At 39.6% G+C, this 20,328-nt stretch overlaps 1 protein-coding gene across 3 annotated transcripts in view; it reads right to left on the reverse strand.

Annotated features, from left to right (window-relative positions):
- Window positions 1-255: 255 nt before the first annotated feature.
- plppr2b (phospholipid phosphatase related 2b) overlaps window positions 256-20,328 on the reverse strand; it is a 61,949-nt gene continuing 41,876 nt past the window's right edge. For 2 of the 3 annotated variants that reach the window (XM_010777049.1, XM_010777051.1), the window contains 5 exons: window positions 6,244-6,364; window positions 5,536-5,786; window positions 4,629-4,805; window positions 3,834-3,964; window positions 256-2,935 (listed from right to left, as the gene is read on the reverse strand). In XM_010777049.1, coding sequence (XP_010775351.1) covers window positions 2,827-2,935; window positions 3,834-3,964; window positions 4,629-4,805; window positions 5,536-5,786; window positions 6,244-6,364 — 789 coding nt within the window. In that variant the 3' untranslated portion in view covers window positions 256-2,826. Of the gene's footprint in view, window positions 2,936-3,817; window positions 3,965-4,628; window positions 4,806-5,535; window positions 5,787-6,243; window positions 6,365-20,328 lie in introns of all 3 variants that reach the window. The other variant, XM_010777050.1, reaches the window with a different exon arrangement.

Below are 20,328 nucleotides of genomic sequence, written 5' to 3' on the forward strand. Positions count from 1 at the left end.
CTGCTTCTATGTTGTATTCTTTCAAAGCCTCAAATCAGAGCTTCAGTCAGTATAATTCTTCCAGCTTAGGTAGTAACATGTCATAGAAAGCAAAGCCAACGTGTGAATAAGACAATTAATGCTGGCGGAATCTCCACGCTTCACACTGTCATGACTTACTGGGACACACACTTGTGATTTCATTTATTGTGTTCCATTAGACATCTGCTCAGGTTGAGGTATGCCGGAGCTTGGATGGGATAATATGAGGTCACACATCTCTATCTACCAATAACAATGATAAAGTGGAATTTGTCCCACCCTAGGCCCACCAAAGCTAACAGGAGGATCAGGGAGATGTCACTCAATTTCAGTTTATACATGCCCACCCAGTACTGAGAAGTGGTCTAATAAACAGATTAACTTAAAACACCTGTGAGGTTGTTCACAGAGCCAATCTTAAATTATATTGGATACATATGTGCTTTTCCTTCTGTGACAAGTGAAAATGACTGCTGTGAAAACGGTGTACTGCTCTTAGTCTGATTTAATGTAACAGCAAAAACAAATGAGACTGCTTTAAAAGACTTAAGTGAAACATTTAATTCAGGCAGCAATGTGTGGTAATCGCAATTTATTTTGGTAAATAAATACAAAACAGGGACATTTTAACACAGTTATGGTGTTCTCTATATCTCTACAGTTGTTTACAAAAAATTCTGACTGAAAAGTTTCAATGAAGCTAATCTCGGTGCTATAATGAGCACCTTCTGCTATAACGGGCATTGTTAGGATTCCTTTGAAGGCCCGCAGTTACACACAACCACAAGTGTGTAATTATAGCAGCTACTTTTGAAAGTTTAACTTAAGAAAACAGATTGCCAAATTAACAGTTATCCTGCCATACAATGTGCTCATTATAAACATACACATATATCTGAATCAACACACACACACACACACACACACACACACACACACACACACACACACACACACACACACACACACACACACACACACACACACACACACACAATAAGACCATAGAAATTTCTTCTTTACAGTATATAGCTCTTCGCACACTCTTCTACTAGAATAACATGCTAGCAGTGTTCTCCTGAGCCACACACACCAGCTGTATGTTGTGAGATCTTACACACTCCTACACCGCGCTACATTCCTGCTCATGGCCAGGCAACTACACACGTTCCTACAAGACAGCTTAAGATAGTTTCACATTGTTCACACAATTCAAACGTAATGAAAAAGTTGTATATACTGTGTAAAGAAACCTATATACTGTACAAAACTTTACAAAATTCAGAAGTCTTACACACTGGTCTGTGCCATTGGTATCCTAAAGTAATTGTGATGAAAAGATGAGGGGCTGAAGCAGGAAATAACTGGACAGGACGGATAAATGGGAGCATCAACAAGTGATTTTGAAATATTCTTAAAAAACATTAAATATGAAAAGTAAAAGAAGAAAATACAATAACATTAAGATACTGGTATTTTAAAGGTATAACAATTACACATATGAAAGTGGTACGGGAGAAATAAAGTGTCAAATCTATGCAAACTAATGCTGTGTATCGACTGCACGGTACTGGTCTGCTCGACTCGACTAGACTTAAACCTGGTATTAGGTTCTTTTTTAAGTCCTTTCAGAAGCAACTCAACAAAATGTCTGCAATTGTAGGGTAGGTTTTGTTCATTTTTTAAATTAGGTTTCTATTGAGGGCAGATTTGGCTATTTAAAAACATGTACCTGGCATGTTCTGATGATGAGCATGCTCTGACCAATCTGTGGTCTGCATTGTTGGCTTTGATCCTCAGTTTCGGCGGGAAAAAATGTGAGTCTTGTCGAGTAAAGCACTTCTGAAATATGCAATAGAAATGCAGCATTACACAAAGAACTCAAAAAAGAAAGTAAGTCAAATGATAAAACCTTCCAAATGTTCCACAGCATGAACGTACAACCTACAGACATTTAGAAACACACACCTGAATAGTAAGTAGATAAAAGATATTTGGAGAGTTGATGGAAATCTATTCCAGTTCACTTCAAGGATGAATTAACTGATGCCTCAAACAAACGTGGTATCACAAGCACAGCTGTAGCGTGTATAAATCTCTCTTCTGTCACTTCACACAATATACAGCAAGAGATCAATCCTAAATTCCCCCATAACAAATAAGATACAACACAGTTCATTGAACACTAAATTGGTTCATCTGTGCCATCATTTACAAAGGTGCTTTCTTCTTCAACTCTTGTTATTTTTGAGGACAGAAATAAAAATCTGTACCATAATACTCCACAGTACCTGCATTTCGATTCCATAAAGGTATGTTTTTTTAAAATGTTGTTCTGTTTTCCACTGTATTGTCCTGAGCGTTGCAAAATAGTCTGATGAGGGCGATCCACCGGTGATTGGACTTTCCTTCGATCCCCAAACTGTCAGTTTTTATTTAATTTAAAGTCATCACCAGCTAACAGTCTTCAGAGTCACTGTTGGGTCTTTGTGGAAACCAGGAGAATGAGTTAGGACACAGTATTGCTTCAACAGCTCTGGCTTTGGCGATTCTTTCATTGGGTCTTCAACACCTGAAAGAAATAGGAGGCCATTGTGGAGGACAAACAGGACAAAACTGGACAGAAGGACATGGATCCGTCAACGATTGGTCCTTAGCGGATGACAGGTTTCAGCCATGTGCACGTGTCGCTGTTCTGCCTCCTGTGATTGGTGGACCTTCAGACCTGTGTAGATTTGACTCGTCTGAGAGGATATCGTCCTTTGGGGTGGGCACGGCAGGGCGGGGGGCATTCAGTGGGAAGGTCTAGACTGCGCTGGTAAGGCAACGTCGTGACGGAAGGAGCACATCGGGAGGGGTTGGGGACGGGATTGGCTGATGGTCATGTGATCTCAGAATACGGTAGCCCTGGAGCCTACCAGGAGGGAAAAGGACAGAGAGAGGATGAGGAGAGAAAGAAGCAAAGAGTATAATATAGTTCAAAACATGTGGGAAGTTAAGCCTGAGGGAATAGAGCAGATCAACTTTACTTGACAGAGACAGTGAGAGACAAGAATACAACATGATGATGTCTAGACAAGAGATAGTACACAACAAAGATATCAGACAGAAAGATGCATACATTTGGTTACAATGAAACAACCAATGTTATCACTAAGGACAAAAAAAGGAGTCAAAGGCTGATACACTATCAAAAACTAATCTGTAGTCCCACATCCATGTTCTAAAAGGGTCAACTTATCCACAGCAATGCATTAAGTTAAAGTTCATTTTATCATGCTAACATGATAAACATCTAATATATGCATCACTAAACAATAGTTTTCTAGGTATTTCCATCAAAAAAGTTATAAATTCTGACTAGAGGATGGCATTAGAAAGGATGAACATAGTAATTGCAATTCATCCGATGGGGGACATGAATTTCTGTCTAAATATTTCACTCAAAAGCATGAATTATTAACTACATGGTAGCGCTAGGTGAAATTCATACTTAAAAAGGTGTTTATGATGTTCTTTTAACTTTTTCCATGGTTAACACACCTCATATTTGTGTATGTTTAATTATACACAGCCAAAAAGGTATGGAAAATAAGTAATTTGATTAGCTGTTGCTCCTATCAATGTTTGTTCTTAATTTGCTGAGAGCTTTTTGATTTCTCCTTCCTCACCCCTATGGTTAAACATGATTATCTCATCACCATCAGATGTGCGGCAGCTGTGTGGCCTACATTACATATATTAATAGATATCTACTTAATCAATGTTTCTCCATCAAGTTTTCCCCATCCCTTACCTGGAGGCCACTTAACTTTTCGAGTGGACTCTCCACGCGGGGCAGGCTGAGAAGAGGGATGCCGATCGGGGGCTCTGGACGCTGATGTGGTGGGGGACTCGGCATGGATATTTGGGTTTGCTCAAAATTGTTGATCACACATGACACCTGATGGAGAACATAGAAAAGAAAAAAGATATTGAGAGACCCACTCCACTGCACTTTGAAGATGGATGATCTGGTGCCTGAAATGCCTAGTGTGCCTGGTAACAGATACTGAAGAGGACATTTACAGAAAAGTCATATATTCAAAATAAGACAAAGAATGAAATATGGGAGGAGGCATGGAAAGAAAGGGATGAACCAAAAGGAGATCTTTGATCTTTAAAATCAATTGATTGAGGCTGAGAGGTCCAAAGACCAAATGACACTGTTTAAATCAGCCATAAAGGTCCAGATCAGTCCATTCACATTCATAGATGTGATAGTGTGTGTGATTCCTCTATCACACAGGCAGTAGTGCTCTTTCAAGCTTGCTTATTCATCAGTTCATCCTCCCACCATCTCTCCTGCACCCACATCACACCAACACACTGCTCTCTCTCTGCATTCTTCCCTCCTCTCTCCATCGTCATACTATCCTGCCACGCAAGGACAAAACACATTCACTATATCAAATTTAGCAAAAGTAGAGATAAGGGTTTGACCTATTACCGTCTGCTTTTCCATCATAAACACATTATGTCACAGAAAGGTATATCTTAATGAGAACAGCATGATAAGATGGCATCCATTTCTTCTTTCCCTCTTCATATCCCCTCCCTCTCCTTACCAGGAAGGCAGCGATGGCCCCTCCGGTGACAAACCCAGCCAGGACATCGTTCCAGTGGTTCCTGTGTTCAGTCACCCTCACCACCCCCACCAGCACGGCCAGGGACAGCAGCACCAGGCACAGGGTGGGCTTAGTCAGGCGTGTCCCTTTGGTCCGGAACACCAGGGTCACATACATCTGGAAGAGATACAATCGAATATTGAGTAATACAATAAAGAATATCATATTATCTTTCCACTGTGGGCTGAACCGTCTTGGCTAAATGTCTTCAGTCAGCTAGCTGAGACAATTCAAAAGGGGGACAGCTTGAAGAAGCCACAAGAGGCCACAGTCTGCAGTGAATCACAGCAGCTGAAGGGTTTGAGGAGAGGTACAAAAGAAAGCAACATCAAAACCACTGCCATGTTTGGTTAAATGCTTTGATAAAATGACAGAAACATGACACTGCAATTAACTGAAGAACAAAGGCTCCATGTAGCAGCACTTTAATCATTAATACATGATGTAACAATAGAGACTCACAGGCACGTTTTACCAGAAGGAAATTACATTTCTTCATCAGTTGTTAAATCAGTTATAAGAAAAACCTTTGGACTGTGTTGTTGTGCTTCATTTCAGCCAACATGGTTTTAGTTAAGTTATTTTTTAAATATTGATATAAAAGACATTAGATAATTATTTATGAACCATTAAGAATCCCTTCATTACACCTTGGAATTTATAAACGTTTCAATATAATGAAGCATTACCATAACATGTTTTTTGAGCTATTTTACATCTGCAATAGTGAAATCTGAGCATTAAAAATATCCCTAAAGTGGCAGACTTTATAGTATTTGTTTGTCATCAACATACATAGCATCATCCTTCCTCCCCTGTCACCCATAGCCCCTTCAAAGACCCCTACCACTGTGTAGATGGCTGAGTAAAAGCTGAGCGCTGCGTCTTTGGAGGGGAAGGATTTGCGGGCGGACGCCACCAGGTAAGGGTTTCCTGTGCAGGCTCTGCGCTCTGCGATGTAATGCAGCGGAGACTGGCAGCCCAGAGCTGTGTAGTTTGGCTTGCAGGCAGACAGGAAGTGAGGCGTCTGGTTTCCTGTCACCACTTGACCTGCGTTGGCAAAGATGGTGGTGGTGAAGAGGCCGAAGGAGTAGACACCTGTGTAAAAAGGAAGAGGGACAAAGTTAGAAAGTGGTAGGGTGTGTGTGTGTCTGTGTGTTAAAGCTCAAAATAAAAGAAACAATGAGACTGATGACAGTCAGAAACAAGAACTAAAATGAGAATTGAAATGTTACGCTGACTGCAAACTGTGTGGGAGTGAAAGGCCAGACAAACATAGCCTTTGCTTTTACGCTCCATATCTAGAGCCATCACTTTAAAAGATTAATGACTTAGATAAATACAGGCTACAGAGATGAGGAAAAGATCACAGAACATCAACAGAAGAGAACACGAAGAAGGGTAAGTGAATCCAAAGGAGACGTAACTAAGGAGCTGTTTTTGGCCGTAGGACAGAGGAGCACTGATGCTAGTCTAAATCAGACTTGGACCCAGGGTAAAGAGGCTCTATTTAGTAAGAACTAAAGAGGCTCTGATCTTTTGGACTCTGACTGACCCAGAAAACGTACGATCCTTCGGAGGAGGGGGTTGAAGTAACAGCAGTCAGCGGTCACTATGGTCTTCTCCTGAGCTCCCTCTGCCTTCACCAAGAAACTGGTCACTTCCCCGATCAGAATCTGGGACACAAAGAGAGATAAAGAGAAACCACAGTTATGTTGTGTCAAACAGAAAGCTAAAACTGTGTGGTTAAGGATTAATCAGCCTCACTGAATATTCTGTCAGTTAAATATGGTGCACAGCAAAATTATTCATGAGTGTTCGTCCCTCATCCTCGCAACGATTACATTTCTCCTTGGCCAGCCTGCTTTATATTTCCCTCACCATTTAGCTGATTTTATGCTGCTTTAGTAAATCCCAGCATTAACACCTCCCATTTACTCATCAGTGGGAGTTTGTCGACCTAATGTCTCATAGCTCTTCTATCTCTCCTTTTCTCTTTTTTTTTTGTTCTTACACATTTACTGCAGATCCATAAAACCATGACAACACGTTGATTAAAAATGTCATGCAGTTTAATAACCTCAAAAAGCGAAACTTCGCAATAAAACATAAATTAAACACATCTTATACTACCTTCATGAAAGATTCTAAATGTATGATTAATGTTCCACCCTCACCCTGATGACACGTCAATAAAAACTCTGTTACTTTTTTATTATTATAGCCTTAACACATTTTGAAGACCCATTTAAAGAGGACAACCCCGAAAGCCTCTGGCAGACCTTTCAAAAGCCCTTTTAAGAGTTTAAGAAGCATGTCAAATCAGCAGGACATTGATCTCGTCTGACTGGGGAATGAATCTACTAAACACATTTTTGGACACCCTGCATACTGAACCTGTCTGATCATAGGACCCCTGCTGACAAAAGCATGGATAGATGTAGGTTACATGCTCCTACAATATGGATGGCTCCGAGCTAGGAGCGTGGGACGACGCTAATGCAGAAAAGCTCACTGTACTCCTTGTGACAGCTGAAGGCTGAGGTTTACACTAACACCGATATGGGGGAACCACCACTGGAGGGTTAAGGGGGAGTTGTGTGGCTCGTGTGTCAACATCAATGTTATCATTGGTACTCCAAAAATTATGTCTTTGGAGTATGACGCGACCTGAGTGCTGAAAAGCTTTACTGAAGTGATGTGTGTTGCTGAATGAGACGTCATTTCAAGGAGTCCGACACCCCCAGGGCGTCAGAAATCAACGCTTGTGGAGTGGGCGTTCTCAAACCGACGGAATTATATGTGAAGATGCCACATAAAAGATTGCACGCAGCATCATTATTGTGAAGCAAGGGGAAATATGTGAATAGTAAGGATGAGATCCAGTTTTCGCTTTATATTGGATGTGTGATTTATTTTGCCTTGCGCTGCTCAAATATAAGTGTTTGCATATATTCACAGTTTCGCCTTGTACAAGTCCTTGTGCTGTAGAAAGACTAATAGGTCGGTGCATTGGATCTTTAGCTCTGCAATGAAAGCACATTGAAATGTTGTTCTTTTGTACACAGTGAAGACTTCACCTGCTAAATTATTGCCCACTAGTCATATTCTGCCCACACTCCAAACTAAAGAGTTGTTGGGTTAGCAAAAAGGATTCAGAAAATGAGTAATGTTGCTATACTTGACATACTTTCTAGATGGAGGAGTAGCAAATTGCAGGGACAAATGTGAAAGAAGCAGCCCCTCACAAGAGCAGCCGGACATAGTGTTTAAGCTATTTTTTTTAATCATATTAGCAGTAAACTCATTCATAAGTAAATAATTAAAATGTTCTTCAAAATACATCATATAATGTCATGTAAGAATCTGCTTCAATGTTCTGCTCACAGAGCAAACACTGGTTGGAATTTGCTTTATTTATTTCTTCAAGGAGATTCATGTGGAGTGAAATGAATCATTATTATCCCGGGAGTTAGTGAAGGTTCGGATCCTTACTAGAGGCACTTTGGCAGAGCTGGTGGACGCCAAGGATTAGGCAGCTGGATTATTTGCAGCACATTTTTCCCCCCAGGGTGCACTGAAATCACACCACTGAAAGAAGGAAAAATAGCTAAATTAATTGGTATCAGGTATGAATGTATACTAATGTAGAGTTACAAAAGCAGTCTTCATTACATGCAATTGGTTGATTGTATGTTGATTGTTAGTAATGGACAAATTTAAATACAAGCGTTTTTACTAGTCCACCATTATAGCTTACACTAATAATCACAGTTTTAATCCTGCCATGTTTGACACATTTGTGTTCATTCATCCTTCTTGCAACATCACCAGAGTGTGAGACGGCCAATGTCAGTCCTACAGAAGTTGCAAACTCCGGTACTGAAAAGTAAAGCCTATGCCTACTGGCTTTTAGCCTGAATTTTCTCTGATAAGGAAGTGACTCAACCAGTCAAATGGTAAACAGAAAATCCCCCTAATACTAACTAGATTTTATTTCCTCAGTAAACATTTTCCCTATGAGTTCATAGTCTCGAAAACTAGTTCCAAGTCTCCTTCAATACAACATGATGTTCATTTTGTAAATTAGTGTCCCATTTATTTTTAAATGTATAATTAAGCAGGGTATGCTTTAGGGCGGGGCTTCCCTGTGATTCACAGATCAATACCAAGATGTTCTCAGGTCTGGGTGTTAGAACTTTAACGCTTTCAGTTCATGAAAAGTTAATTGTAGCGTTTTGGTTTTGGTTGTACTAAGCTCCACCCACAAATGACAATCATTGCATATTACGTCAACTGCCTTTTTACAATCTATGTTTCCATAATGCAACCTTTCTATTATTCAACAGAGAAAGACTTAGTACATGATGACCTTAAACAGAATATACTATACAGCAGGTACTGTGAGCAAATGCACCTAATTGCCCCACTTAGTCGTCTATATGTAATGTTCAGTGGGCTGCTCAAACCTGTTGAGCCCATTAAATACTCTGCCAGCGATAATAAAAGCAAGGTCTCAATGAGTTCCATTAAGAGCAGCACTACAAAAGTAGGTCTTACATCATGTGGTTTTAACACAGTTTTAGAGAGGCTGGTTCAGAGCTTTGGGCTGCAGGAAACGAGAGCAGTCTTCTTTTATGTCGTTAGATTTAGGTGTGGTATAACATTGATCTGATCATCTGTCCGTTGTACCAGAACATATGTAGTGACTGAGGTGATTATATACTGAGGTAACAAGAAAAGATTAAAACACCATGAAGAAAGTATCATTGCTGTGTTCCTACAACAAAAACACAAGGACACATTTCTGTACAAGATTGACATGCGGTCTCATCTCGGCTTGTGTTAAAACTCCTACAACAGTTACTGTTACAGTCCTAATGTATTCCTGGGAGGTGTTCTTGTGTATGTGAGTGTAGGGGAGAAGAAGAGTAAGAATATTGGAAAAGACAGTAGCCACTGATGATAGTCAGCCAGCAGCCAAGGGGGAATACTAAGATTTAGTGATTAAAGAAAAGAGGCTGATCGCAACATAACCAAACTATAAAAGGCATTCAATATTAACAAATCATAATAGACTTTCAACATTTTACAGCTCTCTATACAGAAAATAAATTGTTATATTGGTGTGAAACAACCTTAGAAACATACTATAAAAGAGGTTTAGCATTATAAAGATCTCTCTGCAGATGGGCAGGATGTGTGATGGACACAGCTGCTGTAGCCACAGACCTAATGAACACCCTCACGTACTCATTATCTGCAGCACATGTGCAGACATGTACAATGGCCAAAAGATGAATACACTCTGGTCATGTTGAAAAAATATGAAAAGCTAATGATGATTGTAATATCTGAATCTGATTTAATTTGTCTCTATGGTATATGATGTTTAAGCAGCTTCATCCCGCTTCTGCAAGACTCCTTGAAACAATGAAGGCACAATGAGTGGGATTTGTTGGGTGGGTAAACACAACATTCAAAGATGGCACCTCCTCCCACCTATGTTGCTCGCCAGAGTGGAGAAAGCCAACTTCTGCTGTATATATTGATTGTTTATTTTTAAGGAAAATCATACTAATTGTGCCTTTAATTTGGGAAATGTGTAGAGTAAGGACTCCATCTCTTGCACTTGCTTTTGACTTGATTATTTGGTTGCAAAGTGACGATTAAATATTGGCGAGAACAAGCAGACTCAAGATTTTCATCCCAGATTTAGATTTGACAGCTTGGCCCGTTTCCTAATGAGTCCTTAAAGGCATAATCAAAACAAACTGACTTCAGAGAGTCTGAAAGGCAGCCAATCGGAGGGAAAGAAGTTTGTAATGCACAGATCTGCACAGTTTTCTTGAATATACAATATGCTGGGGTTGGCGCCGAGTTGTTGAAACATTAATTTGAGGGTTTACATTTGAATTATTTATAATTTCCCTTTAGAGTTTGTGCTGTATCGTATAAAGCTACAAATAATTACATCTGACACTGAGTGGTCTGACAGGTTTCTCTCACCAGAGACGTACCCATTAGGGAAGCTGATGTCCGATCCTTTATCTCTACTCAATTTCCTTTTTCAACTACTCTCAGGCAACGTGCTCACATCGACATTCAATGGTGATGAGCTCCTACTGAGGCATTTCTGATCCATTTCTCTAACAGCCATGTTTGCAAAAGTATCCTGAGTCAATACTAATCATTTTCATGCTGATCTCACTAAAATGCTACTTCCTGCTGCTCTGCTTTAATCACAATAAAAGCTATTTAATAGAAGGTAATATAAAATGTATTGGCAGCACTGTGTTTACAGTTCTAATGTCATGGCCATTTCTACGGATCATAATTCCATTGTTGAGGTATAGAATAGATTTATATTGTGCAATTTTCCAAACTCACATTGGTTTCTCATACATGACATGGGACCTTTAAAGTAACTTTCATTCTCTTCTGCGACTTGTAATTCAGGAGTGTGCAGTAATCAATATCCATACAAATAATATATAAAAGCTACAATCTTTTTGTATTTACCTAGATAAAACAGTGCACATCTTTTTTAACACAGGTTTTTTAACGACAGTCTTGTAGCTATTTGATTTGATTTAATTTGAAGGTAACAGAAAAATGAAGACTGGACTCGTTTGATACATACATACAATAGATGTCATTATCTATTGCCATTATTTTTGTACACCAAAAAAACACACAAGCGCAAGTCCACAAGTACAGAGATGAGAGCAGACAAAAAGGAAGTGAAAGGTACAGGCATACAAACAAAGGGTAATTTTCACAAATAGAAAGTTAATGAAAAAAGGTATGACTTTGTGAGTATGTGTTAGAAAATGCTAACAATTATTAAGAGAAATTGGAGATAAAGCTGGGAGGAGATTGGAAAACACGGCACAATTTTAAGAAGAAAGCACAGATGGGCCAACATTCAGCGATCCTGAAAAACAAAACACGACATATTGCCTCTGCTCCGAAAGTAATAGCCCGCCTCTAATAAAGAAGAGGATGGAAACCTGAGTGTTTTTGAGGTTCAGAGGAGGGCAGATGGGGACTGTCAGTGAGCAGCATGTTGTCCTGCACAGCTGAAATACACTCACCAGTGTATGTCACCACATTATTCAAGCTGTGACTTTTAAACTGCGCAAGGTCCAACAACAAAATATGTAACCTTAAAAAACTCTGGCCAATTAATGTCTAAATAAATAAAATGAAATCTGCTGGCAGTGTTAGCTGAATCTCATCCCTCCAGTGCTATTCTGTCCTATCTAAAGTCATTTAAATAGCTGTTGTGTCAGTATTAAAGCTAGAGCAGAGGTGTCAAACTCAAGGCCATTGGACCAAACCCGGCCCCCGACTTTATTTCAAGAGCTTGCAAAAAATATAATACGTTTATTATACGGTTTCATGCCACTTTACAGAAGCACGATATCCATAAACTACATGTCCCACAATGCATCTCATTTTGTGACACGCGCACTGAAGAGACTTGCAATTATTTGAAATGATTTGCCCTAGACTTCTGCTCTCAGACGAAGTTAATTATGAAGTTATTACCCTATCCGATAATAATCCAATGCAGAGGTAATATAAAATATTATTTTATATATATGGATATTTATATACCGGTAGTCTTAAAGTTACAACCGGCCCTTTGAGTGCAACCTTAATGCTGATGTGGCCCGCGATGAAATTGAGTTTGACACCCCTGAGCTAGAGACTGGAACTTAATCAACAAACGAAAAATACTGCAGCAGCCCTCAAGTCTCTCACTCCAAACCAATCTTCAAAATGCTTGTTAAGTCAATGCGTCATGATCCAATTTCTGTTTCAATTCCCTTAAAAAAAAGAAAACATTAAAGATGAATCCCCAGTTTGTGAACTATAACACTGAACAGTCAATGTTGACAGATCAAGGTTCAAGGTCCTTTATTTGTCAAATGAACATAGCTACAGTGTAGTTATGCCGATGACAATCTTGTGTCACAGGCTTCTCCAACAGTGCAACACAAAACACAGATAAACAGAAAAAATATAGTGCAAGTAAATTGTAAATTGTAAATAGTAAATACAAGAAGAAAAATAGTTTAAAAAAGTGAAATAGTGCAATAAGAGTCTACTGTATATGCAAGTCATTGAAATATGATATATTAGGTAAATAGATAAATCATTAAATGATTTATCTATTTACCTAATATATCATATTTCAATGACTTGCATATACAGTAGACTCTTATTGCACTATTTCACTTTTTTAAACTATTTTTCTTCTTNCCCATTCAAAATGAATGGGCAGAAGCGTTGAAGCTATATCTATCAATATGTGCGTAGACCTCCAGCAATGTTAACTATGTTAAAGCACTAATTTTAACTGATATTATACATATGTATTATACTCTTATAAGATGTATGTAGATAGTATAAGAAATGTGCAGAATATAACCAGGGGCGGTGGGTACTGTAGGCTAGGGAAGGCTAAGCCTTCCCAAATATTTTGTCACTGCATCCTGGTAAAACAAAAAATGTAATGTATAATGTTTGTGTCTTTGACATTAGCGCTGCTATGCAGCCACCTGTGCCCTGTACGAAGCCAGCTCAACAGACCCTGGATATGTTTGAGTTATCTTAACTAACCCTAACAAACGCGCTCTCGCTGAACGGTCCTACGACTCAACTCTGTAAATCAAGCCATGGTTTCTCTCTCCAGCTGAGAGCGCGTTCACGTGAAAGGGGCGGGGTTAGCTACATTTGACCAATCACAAACAGGGACAAGTCAGAGCCGTATCTGGGACAAGTGTACTGACAGCGCAGCGTAATACTTCAGTAATGAAAAGTAAACTAATATTAGACAAATATGAACTTTAAACATCCATGATTTAAACATATAATCCAGGATACAAGCCACATAGTTGCACCTGCAAGGTGAATACAGAACAACTGGTTAAAAAATAAATAAAGTGTTTGAAAGCGTACAACAGTTTTATGATATCACTGCCCCATCTAGACACGAGTGGATCTGACTTTAATTACATTTGAGTGTTTCGTCAACCTAATGTGTTGCTTAAAATAATACTTTTGCATACAGTATGGGACAATGTAAGTGTTGCACAGCCAGATATAGCTTGAGAAGCTGACTCGGATAAGGAAATATATGATATTATATGATCGATGATCTGATTGATGATGTGATATGAATGATAAGTGCGACACGTCGGCATCTTCCCTGCATACGGCAGTTTAAACTGTATTTCCTTTCTCCTGTAATATGACTTGATAGATTTAAACTCTGCACACTGAGCTCTGATTGGTCAGCAGGCGGTGCTTTCACTGAGTTAATCTCTCATCTATAGACACCGGAGGCGGGCAGCGTCAGGTAAAAAAAGTGATTTAGCCTTCCCAAACCTGAGCCTCACGCGCCACGGATATCCATTTATCTATCTGTCCGTCTATCCATCTATCTATCTATCTATCTATCTATCTATCTATCTATCTATCTATCTATCTATCTATCTATCTATCTATCTATCTATCTACCTATCTACCTGTCTATCTGTCTGTCTGTCTGTATATCTATCTGTCTGTCTGTCTGTCTGCCTACCTACCTACCTACCTATCTGCCTGCCTGCCTAACTACCTACCTATCTGCCTGCCTGCCTAACTACCTACCTATCTGCCTGCCTGCCTACCTATCTACCTACTAGTTGTTTTGTTTGGAAAGGTTTTGTCATTGTATTGCTCTTTACCGGCACCTGCAGAGTACAGGACTTTACATTGTTCTTACAATTTTACATTGTAACTTTGACCCGCTTGACTAATACACAACAAACAATGAAGAAAGAGTTTTGTCTGGGCTGCTTCGCTGCGAGCTGCTCCCCCCGGGATCCGAAAGCTGCGTATAGCCTGTACTTCAACATCAACGAAAGTGCTCGATATATGCTGTATTGACCCAATAAACTAACACAAACTAACCGTATCACTATAACATGATGATGATGGTGATAAAGAATGCATCTAACGTTCCGCTGTTCATTATAATAAAAAACAGAGCATTAAACAAACCATCATGCTCTTACTTTGAAATCATGCGGAAAGGTCGTCATCAGCAGGCCATCACGTGGTTTCCGAAAATAACCGAGCGACACGAGTAGATTTTAGCCGAGACCGGTGGAAAATATGTCTCAAAATTCCGTGTGTTTAAAAAGACGATCCACAAGCAGAAATTTGAGATCCACGAGCAGAGATTTGAGATCCGCAAGCGCATTTTTGGTCGACAAATACAAAATGGATTCACAAATGCCTGATCGAAAGTTGTACATGTTAAAGAGATATTCACAGATATTTTTTTTTATTTGTGAAAATATTTAGCGTATTTGCAGATCCGTTTTACACTTGCAAATTTATTTGTGAGTTTGCAAATCTTTTAAATGCATTTGTGGATGGTGTTTTACATTTACAAATCACATATTTACACACAAATTATTTTTATGTTCACACAAATAATTATGAGACATATCTATGCCCATACTCACTGAAACACTTTTATAGGGTGAAGAGGAGATCAGCTTCCTTGATGATTCACTGTTCTGAGGTTATATGAAAGAGGAAAAGGACAAAAGTGGTTTTGGTTCTGACCAGTGGCCATTTGTGTGTGTAATATTGCCATTGTGACCATCATAACGGTACTTTTGTTTAAGGTTTTGCAGACTACTAAACGTGTAGTGGAGAAGTATGATGCCAGACATTTAAGGAACACATTTAACAGTCTGACTAATGTGTGTTGTCCCCATATGCTAACAACAACAACAACAACTGCTATTTGGTTTTGAACCTGTCCAATTACTTTCAAAACAGCTCAAAGTCTCGGATTGTATTTCTATGAGCTAAAATTACCGGTAGATGGGAATATCCTTCATTCCCCGTATAGATACAATATGTAAGACTCAATGTGATTTTAATTTCAAAGTCATACCACGTAAGGATAATAGTGTTTGCGTATGAAAAGGAGGATTTAGTGTTGAAAAATCACAAGGAAAGGTTTAAGAGTCGATTGGCACAAGAGCATGACACAGACAGGTTGAATTATAAACGAAAGAACAGTAAAAATGTTTGTGAAGTCACTCAAAGAAGACAAAAGATACCAGCTGACACATTTTTACAGAAAGATATAGACGAGGATAGCTGGCCACTAACGCAAAAACACATAGGACTGTGTGCAGAGTTGAGGCGGGGATAAGGGGAATAACTTGCATTTTTGAACTGGTGATTTGGGAACAGCATAAACAATTTTCTCAGATAGATTTTCCAAGCGCTCCACTTGCACGATGCAGGGATTGTTTACCGTAACCACATAAGTAATGACGTTTGCAATTGCCAATTTACATGCAGAACAAGATTTACCTATGACAGAATGTTTTTATTTTTATTATCAAATACACACAAATATTCCTTAGGTTGCCTTTTGGTTTAGCATTTACCATGTACAGTATTCATCGGTAAGATGTCAGAAACGTTCTTTATGAAGTTGATGGATTTACATTGAATTTACAAGAAGGACCTCTGGCTTTGAGTGGCAGCCAACAGCTGGCTGAGTGAGAGGAAATTAGCAAATAATAATGAAAGTAATTAACTATATATAGTTAGTAGTATATATAGTTGATATTGTAAGTTGCTCTTGTCGACGTTAAAGCAAAGTTTGTTGAAGAAAGTCTTGAAAGTGTGAGTCATGGTTGCTAACAAGCTAATTTAATACCTTTCTTAACTAAAATGCCATATTTTATATAATCTGTTTTGTCATAGCCCTTCACCATCTGCTGTCTGTCTTTCTGTCTGTCAACCCATATATTTCTCTCCCTCCATGTGTTTGTATGTGGAAGAGAGAGAGCGACAGAAATTAAGGCAGACAGTCGGCTCAGTACATCTGCAGTTGTGTTTATGAAACTGCGCAGTGAAAAAAGGGCAGGGATAATAGGGGATAATCACGGCTTTATCCTGTCGCTGCCAATCACACTGGATAGAGAATTGAGAGATGAAGACAGCAGGCCATGTATCCCCATGTCGATACGCCTGACCAGCCATCCGCTCGCAGTGTGATGGTCTGTGAGACACGCTGTGACCCATAGATGAGCACCCTAATCCAGCAATACTCTCACACTCTGAGAGATTAGCCCAGAGGTCTCTTCTCATACCTATCAGGGGTCCCTCTGTTTCTTCTTGAGGGAAAGCAGACATAAAGAAACACAACTACCGGTACACAGAAGTAAAGGAGAATAAAGGTTATTTCAAACTGCAGGCAAAGTGGCAAATTTATTTATTTATGTGCGCATATGAGTCAGATGCTTTCTTTTCATGATGTAGTGAACAGCACAAAAAACATGAAATCTGTCTCATCACGGCCACTTTAAAAAGCGGTCCTTACTCAAATACAGCTCTGGATTATTGCTATTCGAAAATCAGAAAAGTAATAATTCATTTGTCACCATTCTGCACTGGTGTGAGTCTTTTGGAGAGGTGTTGACCACTATCATGCCTACAAGTTTCTGGCTTTCACTCTACATCGACTCTAACCACAAACACTTCATTTCAGTGTCCTCTGTTTTCACTTCTGTATGACAAAGATCTGGGTATGATGTCTTCTTTATTGTTATTTTGCGGGCCAGTTCACAACTGTGTTTACACTGGAATCTGATATTGGCCACATTTAAAAAAAAAAAAAACAATATGAACAGCCAAAAAATTATAAATTGATCAATACATCTGAAATGTAGCACTGAGGCTTGCATTGTGAACGTGGCCTATGAGGAGGTGGAGATAGAGAAAAGAGAGGAAGCAGGATATGGATACCGAAGAAGAGACTCAGGAGAATAGAGGAAAATGTAAAGAGACAAGAAAAGAAAAGGGGAAAGCGGGGGATAGAACACTAACGGGGTCATATCACAAACCGTACCGAGTACAAAGAGAGGAAGAAGAAGACGAGAAAGGACCATTTATTTTTGAATCAGGAAAGAATAAAAGAGGGGAATAAAGGGAAATATTTATGGTAGCCTAGTTTCTCCTCCAAAAAGACCTGGTTCATGAACAAAACAGAATAAAAGCAGAGAGACAGAGAAAAGGCGATGGAGAGAGTGTGGGTGATGATGAAGCTGAAGCAGATAAATTGTCATGGTTACCATCGCCAGTGTGTGAGAACTGTGTGTGTGTGAGAACTGTGTGTGTGTGTGCTACGCTTGCACTATCAACAAATGTCATGTGAAATACGACATGTAGACATGGTGTAATCCTAACGAAGTAGTCTGTGTTTCTGATCATAATAACTATAAGGGCTGCTATCAGTTAGTGTTACAGCATTATTAGTGTAAATGACACACAAAGAAACACACAGGATAGGAGTTTAACACTGCACCAGTTATGATTCACTATGCAGCAGTGCTCAGTGTAAATGAGTACAGCTAAATTTAGTGTTTTCTCACAACATCCTCAAGCTGTCAAGAATAATAATTCCATCACATCTGTAAAAAAACAAACAGAGACGCATACATTTCCACCCTCCCCCTCAAGCTTAAATCGCTTTTTATGTACTGTGACATCAAACAAACATTTAATGCTGCATCACTTGTTCCCATTGCTTTTGTTATTAATCACAGTACGCAGTTTGTTTATTATCAGGATTTTTTTAAAGGTATATTTACCTTTATGCGTGGTGATTTAAATATGTCTACCTTTGATTTGATGTATTTCTTTGTGGAGTAGCTTTAAGTTGAAATGTAAGGTCGAATGAGAATCCATGATCTGTTGTTTAATATAATCCACCTGTGTACACTTCCTGTCAGTGCAGCCCACTAGGCACTCTTGGAAAATCAGCTTTCAAATAAAGAAAAACATTAGGTTTTTTTTCCTGAAATGACCTTACAATCTCCTTTTATTCTTTTTGGCAGCATTGGTCAAGCAAGACTGCACAGTGCGTCATGCGCTTGTTTATAGTCATGCTCACAAAAGCAACAAAAATCCCTTTACCATCGACTGTCACAGTGTCACAAGAGGTGGAAAATCAAAGAAAGACATTTAAGTCACGCTCAGCCTCCGGAGATTCTCCCATCACTCTCCAACAAACACTCTCATGTGCTATTCTTTTTCCGTGCCACCCTTCACACTTTCTACTTATCTATATACGGTAGTTGTCAGAGTTGAAAGACCTCCAGAGTTGCCAGACTCTTGACGACAAATCGAAATAATAAAAACCTTTATGCACAAACAGGTGCTCCTACTTTCTCACCAAAGGAGGCTGTGTTCCCTTCTCTCTGAGGCAATTCTATCAGATCTTCTTCCTCTGCCCTTTTTCTCTCTAATTGTGTGTCACTTTTATCAACTCCTCATTTTCTCTAACTTTCTCCAGCATTGCATCATCTTATGTCTTTCTCTTCCCTCCAGGTGTTTGCACATATACGTCTGCCTAAATCTTAATTACACCATCTCTTCTGACTTGTTGAGATCTTTCTTTATCCCTCCGCTGAAATAAATGCAACATAAAAAACATATCTATTGCCTCCAGAAAAACAGTTAACATCTGCTCAAAGGTAATAGGCTTTCAAGTTATTTTCAACTTGTTCCAGTTTATCTTTAGGAGAGAGAAAACTTTAGACTAAAAATACAGATTGAATGTTTATATTGAACCCACTGGCATGCCTATAATACCACCATTTAGAATTTAGATTTCAGGAAAGCATATATCTATCTTGATATAACTGAAGCCTTTCAATTGTTTAACCAAACAACAACATCTGCTTTAAATTGTCTTACTTGGAGTAAAGTATTTGTTGTGATCATCCAGGATCAGCCAGGCTGTGGAGGCACAGAAGGATCAGGAGCCCTGCCCTTTTGTTTTAAACAGGGCAGATGTGTGCAAATCCTTAACCCACACAAGGCTCCTGGACCTGATGGCATCCCTGGCCGTGTTCTCAGGGTGTGTGCAGTTCAGCTGGCAGAGGTGTTCACAGACATATTCAACAGGTCCCCACATGTTTAAAACACTCCACCATCGTTCCTGTCCCCAAAAAGACAAAAATCACCAGCCTCAACGACTACCGCCCAGTAGCACTCACCTCCATCATTATGAATTGCTTTGAGCGGTTAGTCAAAACGTTCATCACCTCCTCCCTCCCTGACTCTCTGGACCCCCTGCAGTTTGCCTACAGAGCAAACAGGTCCACAGACGACGCCATAGCCCACACCATCCACACTGCCCTCTCACACCTGGACCAGAGGAACATATCTGTGAGAATGCTGTTCATTGATTACAGTTCAGCATTCAACACCATTGTGCCCTCCAAGCTGGATCCGGAACTTCCTGACGGGCAGACCCCAGGCAGTGCGGGTGGGAAACATCACATCCTCCACCCTGATCCTCAACACCGGAGCCCCTCAAGGCTGCGTGCTCAGCCCTCTCCTCTACTCCCTGTTCATTCACGACTGTGTGGCCACACACAGCTCTAACACCATCGTGAAGTTTGCTGACGACATGACCGTCATCGGCCAGATCATCAACGGCGACAAGACGGCGTACAGAGAGGAGGTCGAAAACCTGACATCTTGGTGCCAGGATAACAACCTCCATCTCAACGTCAGCAAAACCAAAGAGCTGATTTTCGAT

Source organism: Notothenia coriiceps, unplaced genomic scaffold (genome assembly GCF_000735185.1).
Source record: "Notothenia coriiceps isolate Sejong01 unplaced genomic scaffold, NC01 NC01_scaffold00017713, whole genome shotgun sequence".
NCBI classification, from domain to species: domain Eukaryota; kingdom Metazoa; phylum Chordata; class Actinopteri; order Perciformes; family Nototheniidae; genus Notothenia; species Notothenia coriiceps.